Source organism: Monodon monoceros, unplaced genomic scaffold, assembly GCF_005190385.1.
Source record: "Monodon monoceros isolate NGI ecotype Baffin Bay Population unplaced genomic scaffold, NGI_Narwhal_1 Super_Scaffold_9, whole genome shotgun sequence".
Classification (NCBI taxonomy): Eukaryota; Metazoa; Chordata; class Mammalia; order Artiodactyla; family Monodontidae; genus Monodon; species Monodon monoceros.
Window position 1 is genome coordinate 29459578 of NW_021703786.1, and position 22312 is coordinate 29481889.

General features: G+C 53.0%; 1 protein-coding gene, 1 long non-coding RNA gene and 1 other non-coding gene across 3 annotated transcripts; 1 reads left to right on the forward strand and 2 right to left on the reverse strand.

Moving 5' to 3' along the window:
- Positions 1–161: 161 nt before the first annotated feature.
- On the forward strand, positions 162–17970 carry ST6GALNAC2 (ST6 N-acetylgalactosaminide alpha-2,6-sialyltransferase 2). Its single transcript, XM_029212175.1, has 9 exons — positions 162–523; positions 3747–3804; positions 6747–6921; positions 7562–7730; positions 8176–8314; positions 9830–9933; positions 11651–11734; positions 13259–13358; positions 14363–17970. The coding sequence occupies exons 1-9, from the start codon at positions 399–401 to the stop codon at positions 14528–14530; spliced, it is 1122 nt and encodes a 373-aa protein (XP_029068008.1). The 5' UTR covers positions 162–398; the 3' UTR covers positions 14531–17970.
- Positions 17971–18173: 203 nt separating this feature from the next.
- On the reverse strand, positions 18174–21087 carry LOC114889176. The gene is made up of 4 exons (XR_003791980.1): positions 20990–21087; positions 20338–20436; positions 19783–19881; positions 18174–18310 (listed from the first exon to the last, which is right to left on the reverse strand). It is a non-coding gene; the product is annotated as an uncharacterized LOC114889176 (long non-coding RNA).
- On the reverse strand, positions 18416–18499 carry LOC114889886. The gene has a single exon (XR_003792178.1). It is a non-coding gene; the product is annotated as a small nucleolar RNA R38 (small nucleolar RNA).
- Positions 21088–22312: the final 1225 nt, after the last annotated feature.

Genomic DNA, 22312 nt, shown 5'->3' on the forward strand with positions numbered 1-22312 from the left:
CCTCGGGCGTCGTCGGGAAGCCGCGAGCCGGGGCCCCCGAGGGCGCAGTGCGCAGCCCACGCGGCAGGTGGCGGCGTCTCCCCGCGCCCCGCAGCTCCCGGACCGCGCGCGCCCGCCCTTGAAGGTACCGGGAAGCGCCCTGCCCAACCACGGCTCGCGGTGTCCCCGGGCTGGGCGCCGGCGGGGCGAGGGCAGTTCCCGGCGCCGGCGCTACATTCTCCCCCCCCGGGACCCGTCGCGCAGGCCCCGAGGGTGCGGCGGCGTCCGGAGGCTCGGCGCGGGCAGAACGGAGATAGGCGGGGAGGGGCCACAGAGTCCAGGAGTGCGGCCCGACCCACCCGGGCCTCTCCCCTCCGCCCGGGACTGCGGCCGACGGGGCGCCCGCGGGCCGGGGCTGCATGGGGCTCCCGCGCGTCCCTGTCTTCTGGCTGCTGCTCCTGTTCGCGGCTGTCTGCTTGGGGATCCTCGTCGCCCTGTACTCCTCGGCGGTGGAGTCGTACCCGGGGCCCCTGACCGGAGCCAGGTAGGGGCTGCCGCGCGGGACCTGTCTGGAGGGCGCAGGGGACGCGCGGGGCGCCCAGCTCAGGGCTGGGCCGCCCTCCGGGGTGGCTTGCCGCGGGCACTCGGGCTGCGGCCCTTTGTCCCCAGAGCCTCCACCCCGGCGTTAAACTCGTGCTGCCTCTGCCGGGGTCGGAGAGGAGCTTCGCCCCTTGCGCACCGGCGATCCGCTCCCGACAACCTTACGCTTACTTCCCTCCGGCCCTGAGTAGAAACCCTTTCTATTGTCCAGATTTGGCTAGGACACCTGAATCTTTTAAAAACAGTCCCGTTTTTGCCACCCATTGTCCCTCGCTAACGTCACGTTTTTTTTCAAGCTCTCCTTGGGAGCAGGAATCCAAGTCTCCCGGTTCCAACTTGGCCGGGCTCCTCAGCCGGGCTGCGGCGGGTCGCCTCTCCCTCTAGCTGTGGTCCCCGCCCTCCCCGCGCCGGGCTCCCTTAACTCCCGGCTCTCTGCTCCGTTTATTTTGATAAGCACCGTCTGGGCGCAATCGGGCGCGATCGGCGAACTGGGGCCCATCCCGGGCTCCATCCAAGTTCCCGCCCCTGAGCCTCCTCCTGCGCTCCGCTCCCTTTCGCCGACCCTGGGCACCTTTCTTTCATTTGTGCCCCAGGAGGAGAAATCTGAGAGCCTGCCTTTGCTAGGTGATGGTTCCAGTTCCTGAAGAAGCCTCAAAAGGATTTAGCTTTACTTCTGGAAGGTGGGCCAAGCTGTGCCCAGAGCCTGGATTTCTGAGGCCTGCGGGGCCTGTCTTTCCCTTCCCAGCGCTTTCCCACCGGCACAGTCCTTACTAAACCTTGCTCCGGGAATAAGGCAATGAAATCAAAATTAGTGTCTGCTATCAGGAAACAAGGTCAGAAGCCACCCAAAGTTCCAAACAATATGAAACACCCTTGCCACTGGTGATGAGTCCGGTCCCTTTAGAACAAAAGGCGCTCTAACAGGCAACACCTGAAGTTATTTCATCTCCCTGGAGTCAGAAATTGCATAAGGAGGACTGAGAATATTGAGGGTATTAAGAAAGGGGATCCTTGTCAGTTTTATGTAAGGATGGTTTGAAACACACTTGAACATCTGATGAAAGAAACTAATACCACTCTAAATATGAGGTTTGCTGAACATCCATTACACCTCAACAAAGCTTTTCTTAAAGATCTTTCATCTTTCAAAAATCTAGTACAACCCAAGAACCTGTCCATATCCTTGTTGTTTTGGTGATGTCTGTGCTGTAATTAAACCCCAGGGGCCAGGTCCAGACTCAGTCTCGGTAGGAGGTGGGTAAGCAGGGTGGCAGGTGGGATGGAAATCTGAGCGGGGACAGCAGGCTGTGCGACCTCCCCAACTGGAGACCAAAAACGGACCTACCTGGTTGGCTACAGTGGAGAGTCCAGGGAAGCAAGGCCCTGGGACCAGGCCTACCACACCCGAGACGGGGCTCTCCTTGCAGGTTAGAGACTGGAATCGGTTCAGGAATTTACTCACAGAAGAATCTGAATCAGTAGTTCCTGGGCTTGGATTTCTAGACTTGTTTTTTTCTGGAGGAGGGGGTGAGGATACTACAGGACGCCAGTTACCTGCCAGTTACCATCTACCGTGAACATTATTTTGTAAAAGAAAAGGCTATTTTAGGGCGAAGAATTCCTAAGAATATGATCTAAGTTGAGTAAATTTAGTTTTATGAAAAACTGCACAACATCGACCTCCTTTCTCCTCGGGCTGGTTAAATTTTCCATAGGGGTGCGGGTGAGCTGGGCTGGCCCCTTCCCCACTCCTTCCCAGCTCCCAGGCTGGTGTGTAAATGCCCATGGATTCCGGAGTGGGAGGGGCTGGGGGAAGTCTGTGAGCGTAAGGGGTGCTCTGGAGAGAGGAGCAGGCCTCCCTGAGGCTGGGGCAATTCAGAGCAGCAAAACTGGATTGGGGGGCTCCCCAGCCCCGCCCCACAACTCTGTCCCTTCTGTCTCTATTCCACCAATTCAGCAGTTCCTCCATCAGGTTCCAAGCCTGGTTGCGTGTTAGAATCACTGGGGAGGGAGCAAAAGCTCCCTAGGATTCTCGAAGGCCACCTAGGCTGAGCACCACAGTCCCAGTTCCTCAAAGACGAACTACAGGATTATGTGGGTGGCCCCTCTGGGGCACAAGGGACAGGTGGGGGAAGGGATCACCCTGCTTTTCCTGGCCTGCTCCTCCATGGTCTTTCACAAACCTGAAGGCAGGCTTTTTATGTAAGGTAACATAAATTCTGTGTTTGCACCTCCCAACAGTTCAGGCAAGGCTTTACTGGGGCCCCTGCTGCAGTAGGGGGAAGCGAAAACAAGTAACAGGTTCCCTTGCTTGCTCCCTGGGGGAGGGGGGGGCGCGAGTTGGTTCCTTATACTGGGTGACAGTAGGAATGGGTCCAGGCGTTGGGCCAGAGGGGGTGCTTAGGTGCCCACCCCCTTGGTGGTACTACCTGTGCAGGGTACACGTGCAGTATCCTGCTTTTGCTCGACACCCTGCTTTTGCTGAGGTTTTGGTCTTTTTGTATCTTGTTGTTCATAATTTGCCCCAGTTGCACACGCACCCAGCTATTTTTAGTCCCTTATAAGTTTCTTTGCATTCTGTGGCTCGAGGGGTCGTTTGTCCACGTGCAAGCACTGCAGCAAAGGCCCCCAGGTCCCAGCCTGTCTCAATGTGATTATCTTCACACTTGTATGATTACCCCAGCTGAACAGACACAGAGACTGAGGTTCCGAGAAGTTCAGTAGCTTCCAGAGATCCTGGGATACAAATCCACGGAGTCAGGCTTCAGACCCATGCCCTTCACCAGGTGAAGGGGGCCCAAGGCACCTGGGATCTAACACCTGTTTCTGGGGCCTTTTGGCAGGGAGACCCCTCAGATGGTCACAATCCCAGGGGGCTGGCAATCTTTCCTATTTTATATTTTCATCTCTTAACCACCACCTCACTGTTCCTATACACTCCACATTTCAGCCGCTTGCCAAGGGGCTTCTTTATTTCTTGGTTTCTGGGTAGAACATAATAATAGGACAGTATTTTGTGTGCCCAAAGAGAGAGGGATGGGCAAGAATCAGAGCACAGAAAAAACAATCAGACCCTGATGGAATGTCAGCCCCCAGAGCTAACAGAGCCAGACAGCAGGTTCCAGGGGCAGGTGAGATCCCTGCTTTACTTCTGCCTTCTCCCCCAGGAACATCACATCGTCTCGAGCTTTCTTTGGACCCAAGGCATCGAATTCTACGAGAAAGGTACTGGGGCCAGCTACCCTGGGGCGGTTTCTCACATTCTCAAGTTAGCATTGGGGGGAAAAGGGGAAGGAGAAGCACAAATGAGAACATTCTCAGGAGCCTGCTGGCGGGAGCACTCTGGAACCCCCCCCCCACACCGCCATTCCCCCAAAGGAAGCAGAGAACTGAGCAGCCAGCCAGTCAGGGCTCCTCACACCTGACCACGGAGGTTCCCTGAACCCTAACAGCAGAGAAGGGTGACTCCATATTTACTCCTTGGGGTGTAGCCAGCTGAAAAGTTCTGGGAAGTCTCGATTTGTCTTTAAAAGTCCTGTGACCTTTACATTCTACTCCTCAAAATGTCTTTTTACTGTAAAAGTCACATTTAAACTGCTCACCATGAAGTAAACACCAAGCCCTGGGAAGACGTTTGAGCACTTCCGGGCCCTGCTCTATAACAGATCACGCTGACTGTGGCCTGAAAGGCCGTCTCAAGCGTTTTACGTGAGTTCTCTCACTTAAGCCTCATTGCAAGCCTGTGAGGCAGTTTTACAGATGAGTAAAATGAGGCGCAGAAAGGCTAAGGTCACTTATGGAGAAGAGGTGGTACAGGGGTTCGAGCTTCTCATTCGACCCCAGAGCCTGGCTCTGAACCACTGAGCAATACGGCCTCACCCCCTCTGCGTGCTGTGGTTGGGAGGGGTGATGACTGTGTAATTCTGGCTTGATTCGGGTTTAAGAGTTGTTTTTAATGCCCCAGAGACTGGAAATTGTTAACTGAAGCCTCAGGGAGCAAGATTTCACCCCATGCAAGACTTAGTGACCGCTGAGCGGTCAGAGACAGAGTAGGCAGCCCTGGGCAGGTGATGGGGACCCCTTCTTGATAACAGAGGCCGGGTGGACACTTGGCCAGCGGGCTGAAGAGAGGCGTCGAGGGTCTTATAAGTGCTTGGTCAGGTCACCTTTACTTTTCCTAAAGTCCTTTTCACCTTGAGCTGCTTGGTGCTAATTGACATATTTCCCCACCTCGTTTAAAAAAAGGATTTGAGGTGGCTTTCGGGCACATATGACATGGCAAAAAAAAAGAATAAAATGAAGAAGCAGGTAAAGGAAAAATAAAGGGAGGAAAATTAGACAACGCCAGATAAGTGCATGAAAAATATGCCACAGGGTGTAAGAGATGGGCTATATATCCGGCTCTTAGCTTCCTAGTGGCCACGGCAAAGAAGGAAAGTTTGCCACCCTGTCCATGAGGTAAAAAGCAAGCCAGCTGCCCAAGGAAAGTGCAGCCTTTCCAGATACAGAGACCTGAAGATTTTTCTCTTGGAGCCTCGTAAAGAAGGCCCTGGAAAACATCCCTATGATAAACCGAATAGTAGTGAAATTAGTGCTGTCAGTTCGGCTTAATGCTTGTTTTGAAAACATGAATTTGTTCCATAAAGATTTGCTATATTAGTAAACAATATGAGCATAATCCAAATTCCGTGTGTGTTTTCAGTGATTTTGTCAGCAAGAACACTGGTAAATGCGGAAAACCACACTCAACCAAAGGGAGCCATGTAGGAATACACAAAAGGCACACACGCACACTTCAGATAGCCATCCGCTTCATCGCATACGTTATAACCAGCTTTCCACCACTTCACGAAAACTCCCAAGCTGCCACCCTTCCGACACCCACATCCCCAAGCAAATGTCAAGTCTTTTCCAAGGTCAAGTGCCATATTTTTAGTAGTACTTATATATTTCTTAACCAGCGAATGTATGTAAAACTGCTCCTATCTTACCCACGTTCTTATTTTATGCATCACTGATCAAGTTTTTGAGTGTTGCGCTGCTAATCCCTTTTCCCCAAAGCCCTGTGGTTTTGGTTGCACAGTTCTGCATAATGGTTTTTAGGCACTCATATGTCACATAAAAGCAGAAATGACTGTACAGCTCTTTCCTGCATTGTCCTTTGATCAAACCAACGGCTTAACAAAGAGCCCCCTTCAGTGGGAAGAACAGCTCCACCCAAGCCGAGGCTGTTCAGGATTCTGACATGGGGGCTGCAGGCAGATGGAGCTGAGGCCTTTTTGGTACACTGCCCTCCTTCAAGGTCGCTGTGTGCAGAGGCCCTCGAGGGCTTTCTATGGCAGCTGGAACAAATGACCACAAACTGGGTGGCTTAAAACAAGAGAAATGGATTCTCTCACAGTTCTAGAGGGCAGATGTCTGAAATCAAGGTGTCAGCAGGGCCAGCCTCCCTCTGAAGGCTCTAGGGAAGAATCCCTCCTGGCCTCTTCTGGCGTCTGGAGGCTCCAGGTGTTTCTTGGCTTGTAGCTGCATCACTCAATCTCTGCCCCCATCAGCACATGCCTTCTTATGAGGATACCAGTCATTGAATTTAGGGCCCACCTTAATACAGTATGACCTCATCTTACTAATTACACCTGCAAAGACCCTATTTCCAAATAAGGTCACATTCTGAGGTTCCAGGCAGACATGAATTGGGGGAGGGAACACTCTTCAATTCAGTATAGGCACCGACCGGCAGAAACATGTCATAAGTCTTCCCAGCAGCCTGTTCCATGTGAATCCTACGGCAAGGACTGCCAGAGCTAGGATTTGGATCCAGGCTGACGGATTCCTAAGCCCAGGCTGGACCTCCTCCTCCACTACAGGGCAGGCAGGTCTTACCCATTTGTGGGAAAATGCCTCAAAGTTCCCCCCTAGTGTGAGGTGAAGTTGTAGGAGGCCAGAGCCATCAGGCCCCAGATGTGGCATCCAGGAGAAGGGCTGGGCAGGGTAAATCCAGAAAGCTCTCAGCCCCACTGGGCTGCTGCACTACAGGCCACCTGGGCCTGCAGATCGGGGAGTTGCCCAAGTCTAGAGGGAGAAGGGCGGCACTTCCCTTCCAGCCCTCTCGTGGCTCCTACCCACCCCAACCCCCAGAAACAGCCCTCTTCTCTTCTCACCCACAGAACCTGCCCTGTCGACACCCACTTTATCTCGCCATTCAACGGCACCCTCACTTCCGGGATCTGTTTGATCTCTCCATTCCAGTGCTGCTGTCAGGGAACCTCTTCACCCAGGAGCTCTGGGACAGCCTGAGCCGGCACAAAGCCCCCTATGGCTGGCAGGGGCTCTCTGGCCAAGGTAGCCTGCAGCCCTCTGACCTCAACTAGTCCATTGTTCCTGCTTTTGGCCTTGGTGCAGAATGGGCCTCTCCTCCCTCACAGCACCAAGATGTGGACCCCCTGCCTCTTCCTCCCAGGCGGGCCTCAGGGCTCAACACCCCTGCTGTGTGACTCCTGACTCCCTCCCCCCTCATCTCTATAAGCACCACAGTGTCCAGAAGAGGGGCCTGGCTGCCCCTGCAAGTGGCTCTCACCATCCTGGGGCTTCCCTGGTGTGAAAGATGCCAGTGCCCAAAGGTGGCCGAGGACAGCGGCTGTGAGGCCTCAAACAGCCTGCGGATGGTTGCTGCTGTGGGAAACCGCCCAGAGCCCCCTCCACGTTAAATCTGCCCCCCGCCCCACCATGCCTCGATTATTTTCTTTGGGAATACACACGGTCCTGGGAGGACTGGTATGAGTTCTTGAGATGATTGAGGGCACAGCCAAACCCCCTGCCCCACCACCCTCTTCCCACTGGCATTTCACTGTCCTCCACCCTCTGTGCCTCTGGAGAGGGGCTGGTGTCAGGCCTCGGGCAGGTGGGGAGCCAGGAAGTCTTGGGAAGGCCCCAATGACCCATGTGACCCCTCGTGGTGCCCCACCCTGTCCCACACCCACAGCCATCGCCTCCACCCTGAGCCTCCTGAATGGCTCTGAGAGCACCAGGCTGTTTGCTGTCTCCAGGGAGCTGCTTCCGGGCTGCATCCGGTGTGCCGTGGTGGGTAATGGAGGCATTCTGAATGGTTCCCGCCAGGGTCAGAACATCGATGCCCATGACTACGTGTTCAGGTATGTGGGGCAGGGGCCAGGGAGGAAGCAGGAGAGGAGCTGGGTGGAGAGCTGGTCCCCAGCCAGCCCCTGGGGGGGAGCATCATAGGTGAGGGCATGGGCCAAGGCAGCAGTGGCCTCAGGCAGCTCAGCAGTTGTAACGGGCAGACAGGCACAGACAAAGGCATTACGCAAACAGGCCCTGAAGATAAGCGAGGGTGTGGTCGGCTAAGGGGACCCAGGAGGAAGGAGCTGCCAGGGTCAGCTTTGTCCACTTCACAGGGCATCCCTTCAGGTCCCGAGTTGTGGGGATGGGGCTAGTGACCGGGCACTGGGGCTGCTGTGGGCAGAGGGAGTGACAGAACCCTGGGGATGGAACAGGGACAGGTGAGGCCCCCTGGGGATGGAAGTAAACACGCAGCATCGTGTAGCCACAAGCAGGCTGATGGGCCTCTGTTTGGACCAGACTCAATGGTGCTGTGATCAAAGGCTTTGAGAAGGACGTGGGCACCAAGACCTCCTTCTACGGTTTCACTGTAAACACAATGAAGAACTCCCTCATCTCCTACTCAAACCTGGGCTTCACCTCTGTGCCACAGGGACAGGTGAGGCTGCCACTGACAGTCAGTGCCATTGTTTCCCAACCCGTGTCTGAGGGGTGGGCCACAGGGTTCCCAAGCCCCAGCCCAGTGCATAGAGAGGCTGTGCCAGGGTCTTGGGCCCACGCAATGGAGCCACTGAAGGGGCGGATCTGGGCAGGGGCGCCCTGTGGTTTCAGGTGGCTCAGGACAACTCTGGGGTGGAACACGAATGAATATTGACTGAAAGCTTATGGAATGCCAGGCACTTACAGAGGCCACGCCAGCCCTCTCTTACTGGTGAGGAGACTAAGGCTCAGGGCCCCTTCAGTCAGTAAAGCAGCGGTGGGGCTGGATTCAAATCCAGACTCCCCCGCACCCGGAGCTCAGGCTACACACAGTATTTATTGAGTGCCTCCCCCCTTCCCAGCACCGGATACAGGCATCACAGCAGCCCCTTTCCAGAGAGCGGTGTGTCCAAGGCCACCACCCAGCCAGAGTCATCAAAATCCAGGCCCCTCTGACCGCAGTGCAGGGTTGTTTCCATCTCTCACGCTGCTCACTAGAAGAATGATGTGTGCGCTCCTGAGGGCTCACAGCAGACCGTGCAGGAAGCTGAGGCTCAGCTGAGCAATCGAGGAAAACACGCCCAGAGCCCCAGCTTCGGAGCAGGAGAACTGGAATCTGAGTCTGTCTGCCGCTTCCAGTTTCTTTCAACCACAGCTGGTGGTTGTAACACAGTGCTTCGCTTCTAGAGCGGGCTGGTTACCACATGCAGCAGGGAAGTCCCAGGATAAGGGTTCTGGGATGCTCAGTAGGACTGGTTTGAGTTTCTAGACGCTTCCTCCTCTGACCAGGGAATTCAGGGGTGTCCTAGCCACAGTGTCTGTGCACCGAGGCCTCTTTCAGCTCGTGACAGAACAACATGGGACAGCTCCACTTCTGGTGTAGCCACAGAACCTGTAGGCATTATCTATAACTGCATGACAAACTACCCCCAAACCTAGTAGCTTTAAGCAACACACACCGATTATCTCACAGTTTTCACGGGTCAGGAACTCAGGAGCAGCTCAGCGGGGTCTCCTCAGGGTCCCCCAGTGGTCGCGGTCAGGACGGGCAGGGGCTGCAGTCCTCAGGCCTGCCTCTGGCTGGAGTTCAGATGGCTCCCTCACAGCCCTTGCTCCCCCAGAGTGAGCGATCCCAGAGAGCAAGGAAGCTCCAGTGCCTTTTATGACCCACTTTCCAAGGTCACATACCCTTCCTTACTTCCACTTTTTCCTACGCGTTAGAAAAATTTTGTTCGTTAGTCACTAAGTCCAGCCCACACTCAAGGGGATGGCAATTAAGCATCGCTTCTTGAAGGGAAGAGTATCGAAGGATTTGAGTACTGAAACCAGCAGGGTACCTGAAAGTGGGAATTACAGGCATAAGAGGGAAATGCTCCCGTCAGGGCAGACAGACTGGGCGGAGAGCGGTCCACTCTGAGCAGGATCTTGACGTGGTCTCGTTCCCACTGCGGCTGTTTCTCTGTCCCTCCGACAGGACCTGCGCTATATCTTCATCCCCTCAGACATCCGCGACTACATGATGCTAAGATCGGCCATTCTAGGTGTGCCTGTCCCTGAGGGCCCCGATAAAGGGGACAGGTGAGCAGCCAGGCAGGGGGCAGGGCATGGTAATGCTCCCAGGGTCCACTGTCGGATGGGAAAGGTGGGTGAAGGCGGCAAGAAAACCCCCGAGTTCAACAGAGCATTAGAAGATTAAGCTCTTTTCCTACCCCCAGGAAAGCCTAGGTAACGCTGCTGGTCCCCAGGGACCCTCCTGACAAGGTGAGCTGTAGGTTCGAGGGGCTCCTTTCTGAGCAGGCAGGCCTGGCCCCTCAGCTTCGGGCTGCTGTCCCCACAAACAACCCAGCCACCCAGCCAGTGGCAGCCGCAGGACCTGTCCAGCACATTGTGTCTGGAAACCAAGAGTGGGGGCCAGTATCCATTCCATTCCTCTTGGCGGGCACCCTCCCAAGACTGCCCATGAAATGGGAGAGCAGGCGATGTGAGTCCAGTGTCTGGCGAACTGGGAACAAAGGGCCCTCTGTCTTTTCTCCCCCACCTTCCTGGGCAGCAGGCCTGTGTCCAGCTCTTTTGAACCATGTCCTGTCCTCATCTAAACCTCCTCCCTGTGGTGCTGAGACAATTTCTTGTCCCTGAGTCAGGTCCTTAGAAATCTGTGCCACCCCTGTGACAATGACCAGCCTCCCATCTCGGTGGCTCCAGGACATCTCACCCACCATGAAAGAGCAGCTTCTGAGGCCTCCTTGGGGGTTAAGCCCTCAGAGGCCAGGCCGGGCTCCACCAGCCCTGGCCTGGGCCCCACCCCCCTCGTGAATACCTAACAATCCGTTGCAAGAGCTCACAATGCTGCAACTGGTCATGAGGGTGGGCTTTGTGACGCGGGGCGGGACTGGCTCTGGGGGGGGGCTGGCTCAAAGACATCGAGCTGACATAAGCCTCCCCAACACCAATGAGCTCCCCCTCCCACACCCCTAATCCGTCCCCCTCCCAGTCCCCCTCTCAGTCCCGATCCAACCACACCAACCAGCAGCCCTACGCCAGCGCCGGTGGCTCAGCCCCTTCCCCGTCCCCCACCCGGGGGTCTTCCTCCCGTCCCCCCTCTCACCCTGCCACCCCAAATGCCTCACAGCCCTCTTCCCGGTCTTCCTCCCTGACCCCTAGCCCTCATGTCCAGCCTCGAGGGTCTGCCCAAAACATCACTCCACCCGTCTCCAAATCTCCCTCCCAATCTGGTTTAAAATCTCTCTCTCGAAACTCTTCCCAAACTCCCCCTGTGCCCGGCGCTCAGTCCCCATCCTACAGCCCTGCACCCTCGGCCTCCTACATCGGGCCCATTCGGCGCATACCGCCCTACATCGCCCCCTATGTGCCCCACTTCCTGAAGGAGCCCCCCTTCTTCCGGCCTCCCACCTCACCACTCCCCCAAAACCAGTGCTTCCCCTGCCCTTCCCAGAACCAAGAGCGCGCCCCCGCTGAGTCTCTCTACTTCCCTCTCCTCCCACCCCCTCCCCACTACCCGGTCAACTGCTCCTACCCGACCCCTCCCGCTCTGTTCACACCCCCCTCCTCTCTCACGTACACCCCGCCCTTGGAGGTCCTGGTGGGCGGGAAGCCGCACCTGGTCCCCACGGTGCTGCCCGCCACCTTCTACACCCCCTTTTCCCGCTACTACGTCCAGCCCCGCCCCTACCGGTCCACACACCGCCACCGTCCCGGCGCCCTTCCCCTCTCCTCACTCCCCAACGGGCCGTACAACGGCACCGGCCCCTCTGTCCACGTCTATCGTGGGTCCTAGGCCTCAGACCTATTTTGGACCAGAAGCCTCCGCCAGCAAATTCAAGCTACTCCATCCAGACTTCATCAGCTACCTGACAGAGAGGTAGGTGGGGGTAGGGGTGGTGCTGGGAAGAACTGCTTCACCCCCACCCCTGGCTCCACACCCACCGGCAGCACCGGCTTTATTCCCCTAAGGATTAAACCCACAGGGGGGCCATGTACGAGGACGCCGCAAGCACTTACACTGCCTCACTTACTACTTTATTATACCTCGATGGAGGTGGTGTTCTATCAGTCAAGGTAGATGGGAAATGGAGAGGGAACTCATCAGGTTTCCTTACTAGGAAAGCTCAGAAAGCCTTAGGTCAGGCATGGGGGGACCATAGATGTGGGGCTGTACTGGGACTGCTAGAAGCCGAGTTGTCATCACTTGCGGGCCTGATCACAGCTCAAACACAGGAGACCATGGGAGGAGCCTGGGGAACACCTGCCTGCAGATCTCAAACCCCACCCCCCTCCTACCAGTGGTTCTCAGCAGGAGGCAGGTCAACTGTCCTGGTCTGGAGATACTTTTGGTTGTCACTAGGAAAGCGTGTGTGCCCCGAGTGGGCAGAAGCCAGGGCTGCTGCTAACCATCCTACAATGCACGAGACCTCAGCCCCTGCAACAAAGAACTATCTGGCCCTGAGTAACAGTAGTGCTGCAGCTGAGAAACCCCGCTACAGCCCAGAGGCTAGCGTCCTAAGACACAGAGCAGGCCAGGGGTGGCAGGTGGGTCGGGGAGGCAAACTGAAGACCATTCAACAGAGGAAGACCAGGCTGAGAGGCTAGGTGATTTGCCTGGCAAAGCCTAGATGAGAATCCAGGGCTGAGGTCAAGCCCTGTGGTCACCATACTGTGGCCTCACTTTTGGACTGTTCTGGGTGTCTCTGAATGTGTGTACGTGTGCACGTGTGCACACACACATGCATCACCTCACCGGTGCCTCCAGTCACAGGACCTGTGTGCTCTGTCCTCATACCTGGCTCCTGCTAGGCCAAAGTCTGGAGGTAGAAGCTTAGATCTCCGGCTAATTAACTAGGCCACCTCTGCCCTAGACACTGTGGTGCAGGAGGGTGTTGCAGAGAGGAAAGGTGAGTTAGACTGGATTCAGGCTTCTAGAGAGTGGGAGGAAGGGGAAGGCTCTCACCTGCGGTCCTTTGGGAGGACCTGTTCCTCTTTGTTATCTCAACCAAAGATTTTTGTGTATAGTTCATTTGGTCTTTTCCCAAATAGGGGATGGGTTGGGGTAGAAGGGCAGGAAATTTTTGCAGTTTTCCAACCAAATTGGTGTAATGGCACAACCATCAAGCTAGTTAGTGTGCAAGACCAAAAGTCCTGAGTTTTTTTTTTTTTTTTTTTTTTTGCGGTACGCGGGCCTCTGTTGTGGCCTCTCCCGTTGGGGAGCACAGGCTCCGGACGCGCAGGCTCAGCGGCCATGGTTCACGGGCCCAGCCGCTCCGCGGCATGTGGGATCTTCCCGGACCGGGGCACGAACCCGCGTCCCCTGCATCAGCAGGCGGACTCTCAACCACTGCGCCACCAGGGAAGCCCAGTCCTGAGTTTTGATGGCTCTTTTTGATTCCAGGTTTCTGAAATCCAAGTGGATTAACACAAAATTCAGAGACCTATACATGCCTAGTACTGGAGCCCTCATGTTGCTGACAGCACTGCATACCTGTGACCAGGTAAGAGGTCTTCCCTCTCAGGAGCCCACAGCAGCAAAGTAGGTTTGAATGGAACCTAATTCGATCCATGATATCCCCTACATGAGGCCTGCTGGCCCAGATCTAGGACTCTGGGCCTCTATCCTGTGGGGGAAGGATGCCCCAGCTGCAGGAGTGATCTTGGTCTCGGGAACAGGATGGCAGAAGTGGTCTTCAGGGTCCCTTATAGGACAGTGCCAGCCTTGAGTTCCCAATCACAGCCACCTTCCCCTGGGCTGGCTTCTTTCACACCCTCTGCCCCAGGGCAGCTGCTCCATATGGTATTTAAGGCACATTTTATCCAACTGCTCTTGTGAAAGCAAAATCTTCTCAACAAAAGTGGGCAGAGACATCTTTTTGTGAAGACATTCTAGAACTAAGGTGGGCAGCCAACCACACAAGGAATCTCTGAAATCACTGTATGAGACATTCTCGATGGGGTGGTGCCCACATGACGTGCGCGGAGAGAGAGGTTGAGAAGCGGTTTTCAAGAAAAGGCAGTGACCCACACTGAAGCCAGCGCAAGAACTGAGGCCAGGCACCACTGGACCCTGGTCACCTTTTCCCCGTTTTAGACAGGAGTCTTCTTGTCTGCAGTCACCACTAGAATAGGAGGTAAGGGGGCTTTTTGCCTCTATCTTGAGCACAGTAATGATCACAGCTTTGGTGTCACAGACCCGAGTTCAAAATCCAGCCCAGCTACTTACTAGTTTGTGACGGGGGACACATGTCTGGTTACCTTTCTAAGCCTGTTTCCCCATTTGTAAAATGGGGACAATATCTACCCAAGATGGCTGTAAGGCTGAGTGAGAAAATGTGCAGAAAGAGCACAGTTCAGGGTATTAAAGTGTGGGCGAGAACCGTTTATCCTCACCTTCACACAACACAAGGCAGCTAAGGAAGGGGGGACGTGGCTTCTAAATTCGCGTCACTTTACACGTAGTGGAAGCGCAATAAATGCTAACTCAGTGACTGTCCTCGTCCAGGTTAGTGCCTATGGATTCATCACAAGCAACTACCAGAAATTTTCTGACCACTATTTCGAACGAATAAAGAAGCCACTGATATTCTACGTGAACCATGATCTGTCCCTGGAAGCCACCCTGTGGAAGGACCTGCACAAGGCTGGCATCCTTTGGCTGTACCAGCGCTGACCCTGAAGCACCCAAGACCTTTGTGTTTTTGCAGAGCTGAGGCCCTTGGCCCCTCAAGTGGCCAAAGCTGCCTTCTGGTCTTTTCAGCCTGAGAGGGGCTCCAACTGTCCTTGACCCTCCCCCCGCTTCTTCCCTACAGAGGACACCGAGTGGGTGTGTGACTGTCACTGAAGCCTATTCTTTGTGGGACACCCCACCTTGTCCTCAGCTCATCTGGTGTGAGGCAGACATCCCAACCCTGGCCAAGAAAAAACGGACTGCTCTCTGCTGGATTTGTCTTTAAAACCGAAGATAACACCCTCAAGGTGAGACTGCCCCTCACCAGCGTGAGGCAGGCATCCTTCATAGCTGAGCGTTCCCAAGACAGCAGTGGTACGAGGTGACTAGGTCAGTGGAGCGGCTCAGGGTCTCTCAGTTAACAAAGATCAAGCAGCAGTAGAAGCAAACGCACGCTTCTCAGCCCAAATCCTCCCACTAGCATGTCCAGCTTCACGCAAACTCCAAAGCAGTTCAACTCAAGGCCATGTCGGAACAGCCTTTCTGAGAACAGGACCGACTCACTTCTGCCCCGATAAATGTGATTTGAAACTAGATAACTGCATAAATGGTGGATAACCATTGTGTCTGTGTGTGTTGGGGAAAGTAGTGTATCATGCAGGGTGTTTGGCACAAAGAATTCAGAATCCAAGAACCACGGGAATTTGATGGGAGTCAACCATGCAGAAGGTTACTGGCCCCTGATTAAAGTCCCACTGGAGATGTATTACCACGTTGTCACCAAAAGGACATTACTGGGTAATGAACCCTCATTATCGGACACTAAACGTCATGGCTTCAATAATTTGACTTGATATAGGCAGTTTTATTTTAGATTACATGGGCTTCTATTAGAAGTGTAAACCAACTAAGTTATCACCATACTACCCCTTAAGCAAACCCTGGGATTTACTGTCCTGATGTCTAGTCTGATGTTCCAACACCCTACCCCGCAAGGCAGTGGAGGGGACGGGGGGATGTCTCCACAGGTCTGGTAGGCAAGAGCCTCCCTGCCCAAAACCTGGCCCTTGGGTCTGTGGTTTTGAAGGGACGATCCTATCAGCACACCTAACAAGAGGGATGAATCAAAATGCTACTTTAGAAATTGAGACATGTGATTAAGTGAACGGACATTTAGGCTTTAATGGCTAAAGCAGCTACTTGAGAAACCACAGCTTCCCGATGCCTGGACCCATTTTTATCCATACTTTATTTTTCCCTATTCCCATCACATTTGTAGTTACCAAAACCTGTCAACCGGTTAGAGGAGTATAAGAACAATTTAGTGGGAAACGTATAAACACCAAAACATCTGATTGCATCCTGTTACCTGCAACTATTCTGAAACTTTCACTTATAAAAGAATATGCTGAGTCACAGAATAAAACACTGCTTTTACACGGGTCTCAATCTGAAATCCACAAATGCTAGTAAGTCAGTTTTAAAATTTTTTAATTTGTTTCAAAGTTATACCCAAGACACATTGACTTCATAGGAAATCCACTGAGAAATGTTTTTCTGGGCTGAACACCTCTTTCCTTTTAGTCTCCCCAACAGAGCATGCACATGTTAATTACTTTCATTTTGTAATCACTGCTGTCCCGCCACTATACCAAGATCACCTAAACTGTGTGCAGTATTCTGAATGTTCTTAGTTATACCCTGATTTCACTAACTGCAAAAGATTTTCTGGGATACCCTGTCACTTGAATTCTTTGGCTACTTTTGAAGATGAAGTCCAAAGAACTCTTAAATGATTCTCCTTTGAAGGAGGTGGTGGTATTTTATAGGCGTTAGCAACTAGCACCTGGGGCTGTGCTGATCCCATCTGGCATCACTGGGAGGCAACCTATAAAACCAGAGAATCGGGCTTCCCTGGTGGCGCAGTGGTTGAGAGTCCACCTGCCGATGCAGGGGACGCGGGTTCGTGCCCCGGTACGAGAAGATCCCACATGCCACAGAGCCTACGCATCCGGAGCCTGTGCTCCGCAATGGGAGAGGCCACAACAGTGAGAGGCCCGCGTACCGCAAAAAAACCAAAAAACCATTTGATGCAGCAGCCAACTAAGAGACCCAAAACTCAGGTTAAATTTAAAGAGAAAACTAGAGAAAAAAAGGTGATCCTAGAGGAACTCATTCTGAGCAATCAGTCATTATGCACGTGCGTGCATGTGTGTGTGCGTGTAAGGCACCACCAGATCAATTCAGTGCAGCCTGGTGGGGGCCCCAGATGACTCCCCTTTTCGGGAGACTGTGATCTGAGGACGCAGAATCTGGCAAGTGGCCAGTACCAGTAAAGAGCGGCCATGAAGTGCTGGCCACATTTATATTCAACCCCCCTCTGGAGTCAAACCTACAGGTTCGGGAATTCCCTGGCGGTCCAGCGGTTAGGACTCATCACTCTCACTGCCAAGGGCCAGGGGTCAATCCCTGGCTGAGGAACTAAGATCCCACAAGCTGTGCGGCGCAGCTTAAAAACAAAAACAGAAACAAACCTACAGGTTCACTTGGGTCCCACAGAGCAGTCAAGTCCACGCAGAAGCAGGCTATAACCCAGGAGGTAGACTTTCCCACTTGCTAACACGTCCTTTTGCTTTGTTTTACTCCCAGCTATAAGCTGCTTGGACCGGTTTTCAGGCTCTTTAAATCTCACTCCAAATATAGCTTCCTTGGTGACCGAACAAATATGTGACCTTACGTATAAAGAGCTGCACACACCTCCCAACTTCAACAGAAAAGAAAGGCAATCTGTGTCCAGTTCAAGCCTGGCATTTAAATGGGAACAAAGCCCAGCTCCACTCTGCTACTCTCTTGCTCACATGCCAGCCATGCCATTCAGACAGAGCTGAGCGACCACCAGGAGAGCTCCCTGGTGTTAACAAAGCACCTGGAAACCAAATCGCTCTGCTAGTGCCACTGTACCGTCTTTCCTGACTGTCAGGATACGGTGCGAGGGGAAGAGGTCAGATGGTCCTGAAGTGTTCTCACTGCCACAGCTGCCATACAACTGCCGTTCCCGTCTGTTTCAAACAGCGCATTCATTGTCTTGAAATATGTGACAAGCTCTCTTTCATTCCACACTAAGAGTATAAACCAAATCTGGGCCACTTGCCCATTTCTGCCACCTCTTATAGCCTGTGCCCTCAGAGCCATTAATCAAGGGGCCTAAAGTGTGACAGGGCAGCCACACCACTGGTTTTCAAGCTGCAGAGGGATGATGCATTAGGACTGGGGTCTTGGCAGGGTATGCACAATTCCCTGTGGAGTCCATTCAATTCGATCCCTTAGAGCCTGAACTTCTTTTAAGAGCACAGGGCCAGCCCCTTAAGCCTCAGAACAGATGGTTTTCCCTCAGTTGAGATTTTCAGACGGGGATAACTAACCATCATAGGCTTGTGGGGCTTCTTTGGGACACGTAAGACGAAAGAGAAAGCTTACAAACGAGAAGAATCATCGTTTCACCTGCTTCAGGCAAAGCAGTTCAATTCTGTCTCACTCACTGCAGACACCCAGCGAAGAAGACAAACCTATGTCAAAGTCTCCCTGCCACTCAGCACAACTCAAAGGCCAGGACAGGGGAAGCAAAAAAGAACACTCCACCCAAGCCTGTTCCAAAGATCTTCTCTATTACACACACGAGAGAAATTCCGCCTCGGGTCCAGGGCAGCGGAAACGGCACCGCTGCTAGTTAGTGTCTTGTTCTGGAGCATCCTTTTCGGCCTCAAACTGAGGCTGAGACTGTACCTGGCGAGGAGAAATTGCAAAGAAAAACCTATTCAAGAAGATATACACAATCTCTCTCAGGTAGCTCACTTTTAAATCAGGCATTAAAAAAACAAACTTGGGAAACTGAGTCTCAGATATACAAATTCCACACAGAAAGGCCCTTCTTTGCCTTCAGACAGGGATAACTTCACATCATCATGGACTCAGCTCCCACCCCTCAGCCAGCCCGCAGCACTGTGCCTAGCTGTACCCAGCATCCCAGACCCGACACGCTGACAGTTCCTGTCCTTTTAAAGCCAGGGTCTCCCTTAGCACAAAGTGTCTAGCAGCCAAGTATGGTATATATATTCCAGCGTCCTTCTGGTGTCAGTAAAATGCCTGAGACAGTGCGGATTACTCCTTTCAGCCAGACCACTGAAGGCCAGCTGCACAAAGGGTACCTGATGCCAAGAGGAGTCGACATCAAGCAATGTCATTTCTCCTTCACTCACCTCTGTGTGCAAAACAATACTGCAGAGCAACCATGTGGCTTTCAGTGCTTTAAGACAGGGATTATAGATCTGCCCTGAGAGCTACTTAAAAACAGCCAGTACTATAATCTTGCTGTCATAAAAATCCCTGAGCTAAAAGTAGATCAGATCATCTAACTGTTCCTCCGTACCCGCTCTTAAACCAGAGCCATCTCATTATGGCCAGAGGTGGGGTCCAGGAACATGTATACTACTTCAAACCTCTGTAGGTGCACAGCCAGGTTTGAGAAGCACCATTCCTGTTTTTACAAACTGAAGAAATAAGGCTCTGGTGCGGTCACCTGGTAACAGGCTGAGACCAGAGTCTAGATCTCTCAAGTTAGTCTAACACGGGATTTCAACCTACCGACGCTTTGGGTGGGTAGCTCTTTGTCGTGGGGGCTGTCTTGCGCACCGCAGGGTACTTCGGGGTACCTACTGCGTCCCAGCGCACCCCGACCCCAAGTTGAGAACCACTGGCCTAACTCAGTAACTAGTTGTTCAACTAACACCTCAGTAAAGCTTAATAGTTTCTTTTGGAATAAGCTGTGGTAATTTTGTTACAATCTGGTTGAGACACACCTCTTTACAACTGACAATATTACATCAGTGACATTTTCTAAATTAAAAAAAAAAAAGCTTAATAGTAATAATAACATCCCCCCACCTCCCAAAATCAGCTATATCTTTATGGTTCTTTAAAAACAAAACAAAAAAACACCTAGCCGTGTAACTATGGGCGAGTGAACTCATTGTCTCGGTTTACTTACTCAGTAGCAACTCAGGGAAAATATCTACCTCATGTAGGGTTGTAACAAACACTGTGAGGCTGCTTGGCAGGGGTCTAGCAAAGAGTTCCATACCACTTCTCTTATCCAGCCACTAATAATCCTGGAAGATCCACACATCTCAGAATCTAACTGACCAATACTTAAAGGGATCATAACCTATGCAATTCTGTGAAAGAGCTAAAAATCTTACCATTCATAGAAATCTCATCACAAAGATCCTTACACTCAATATCTTTGAACGATGGTTTTCATGTGACTTTTTTCCAAGTCCACAGCCAACATCTTTAACCTACAAGAGAAATATGGATAACACACTTCATTCTAACAGAAACCAACTTAAGATACTGATTCTCAATGGTGTTTAAAAAAGCTGAACCTAAGCAAGTCACAGCTCCTCACAAAAGATGTCCTTTCAGATAGGGATAACTTCAAATCAACCTCAGCTCAACCAGTAACAAAACATTTCTAAATCCCAGCCAACCAAAGCTCATTTTCCAAGTCTTCCTTTCACCCCTGTATGCAGCGGCACCACTTTCATTTCAGTGACACCTAGTGGCCCCGATTACACTGGCTCAGGCCATCCTCATTTCTAGATTCTAGGCAGGACCCTAACGGGACCTCTGTGCCAACCCGGATTCACAGAGCCGAACTTCAGAATTGAGAACAGAGTGTGAAGGGGCGGTATGTGGTAGGCCTTCACACCATCTCCCCTTTCTCACTTCTGGTGCCCCCCCCCAGGTCTTACCTGCATCCATTCTTACTCATTTCAGGGTTCCATTCGCTTGTTTTAAGCTTCAACGTGCACGTCGGCTTCTCACCGTCTCTGCAGTTGCCAAACAAAGGCCTGTGGGGAACGAAAACATGAGCATGTTAAGGGTCGTTGTAAAACTACGGCCTACGGCTTTCCAAAGGCCACCATCCCCCAAGTTACCATCTGTGGAGTTACATAAAAACTGACTGGGGCCGTCCTCAAGGCACTCGAGGAGGAAACGAAGTATTCAGCCGCTAACACCCCTGAAGTGAACTGAGAACCGTCCCTGTCCGCCTGCCCCGTGTAAAGACCTGGGGACCTGCCAAGGCCGCGGGGCTGCGAGCTCAGCACATGGGTGTCTGCGAGGCCGGGGAGGGGGGCGCGGGGGCTGCGCAATACGGAAGGGCCGCTCTCCCCCAGGAGGGCCGCTCCGACGCCAAGGTGGGCTTGGGCTCTCCCCACTCACTAATGAACACTCGCGCCCTTTGGAAAGCGTTTTCCCAGTTATCTCAGCGAATCCTCCCAACCACCCTACTGGGGGGGAGACCAGGGTTAAGAGTCACTATTTCTCCTTCAAGGAGGGGGCGGCCAAGTGTGCTAGCGCCGTGTCAAGAAAGACCCCGTTTTCCCACCTCCGCAGCCTTACCGCCGCCAAACGTCCGAGGTTGCCGGCCTAGCTCTGACCAGCCTGAGGCCGCCAGCACTTCCCGCCACGAGACCGACGCCGAAAAGAGAGAAGGGCCGCGCCTGCGCGCAAGTCTTCGCGGCAGTCTCGCCGGAACTCTCGCGCTGTTGAGAAAAGGCTGATGGGAAATGTAGTGCAAACAGCCGCCGCTGCGGGGCAGCCGCGTTCTCAGCGCGGCTCTGGACCCGGGATTAGACGGTGGCCGCCAGGGACAGTAGAGAGCCCGGGGTGAGAGACCTGCTCTGTATAGAACCACGGCCGTTAAAAACGAAGGTGGACTGTCGCCTCGTCCACAAAGTCATTTATCTATTGAGTGAACAGGGTGTCCCTGGCCGAGACTGGGTGGGCGGTGGAGGTCTCAGAAAACTCGAGGGGACTTCACGAGAGGAACGGTTGAGGGAACTGAGGCCCTCCCGGATTTCGTTCTTAATTGCTCTGCGGATTTTATTTGGGGCGGGGCGAGTTCGCCTCGGGTGGTTGGCCGCGTTAGCGAAGAGGAGGGAGATTCCCGGGGAATTGTTCGACGTCCCGCTCAGTTGCTCTTAGTTGGGGCGAGAGCAGTGGGGCACGGGCGCGGCCGGCAGAGGGCGCCCGAGAGCGACGGGCTGGGCCGGGCTCTAAATTACCCTGAACCCGGGGGCTTCAGGGTAAGCCCGCGCCTCAGGTCCCGCCGCCCCGCCGGGGCGTGGCTTTAATTCCGACAAGGAAAAATAATCAAATTACGAAAAGAACTGAGAATAGTGTAATGCCCTGTGCTACTCCTGAGTGTTGATTTTCAGGTAATCACCCCGCTTCATTTTTGAAATAACAAAAGGGCAAAACAACAACTAGAGTCAGAGCCAGAATTTACACCTATTTGGAAATTGGTTTAAACTTGCAAGACCACGAAGCCTTTTCTGTATTACCTTCTCCCCATGCTCATCAGCCCTCAGCAATGATCTCAGTGGCATTTAGTCTGGATTAAATTGTTCTGTATATGGTAATACACTGTGGGTACGTATTTTCAAGTTACCACATTTGTTAATGTTTGCCTCCCTCAATTGGATTGTGAGCTCTTCAAGGCAAAAGTCTATTTTAATTTGTTTTTTCTTTTTAATTTCCTCACAGGCCTAGTTGGTATTCCACTGCCTCTGCTCACAGTAAGTACTTCACAAATATAATCATTAACTTAGCAATAGCTTCTATCGTGTGAAATTGGCCCTTACGTTTCTCTATCTTACCCTTGAAGACAGATTATTTTGTGTAATACCGAAAGAAAGAATGGGGTCTCTCCCTGCAAACTAA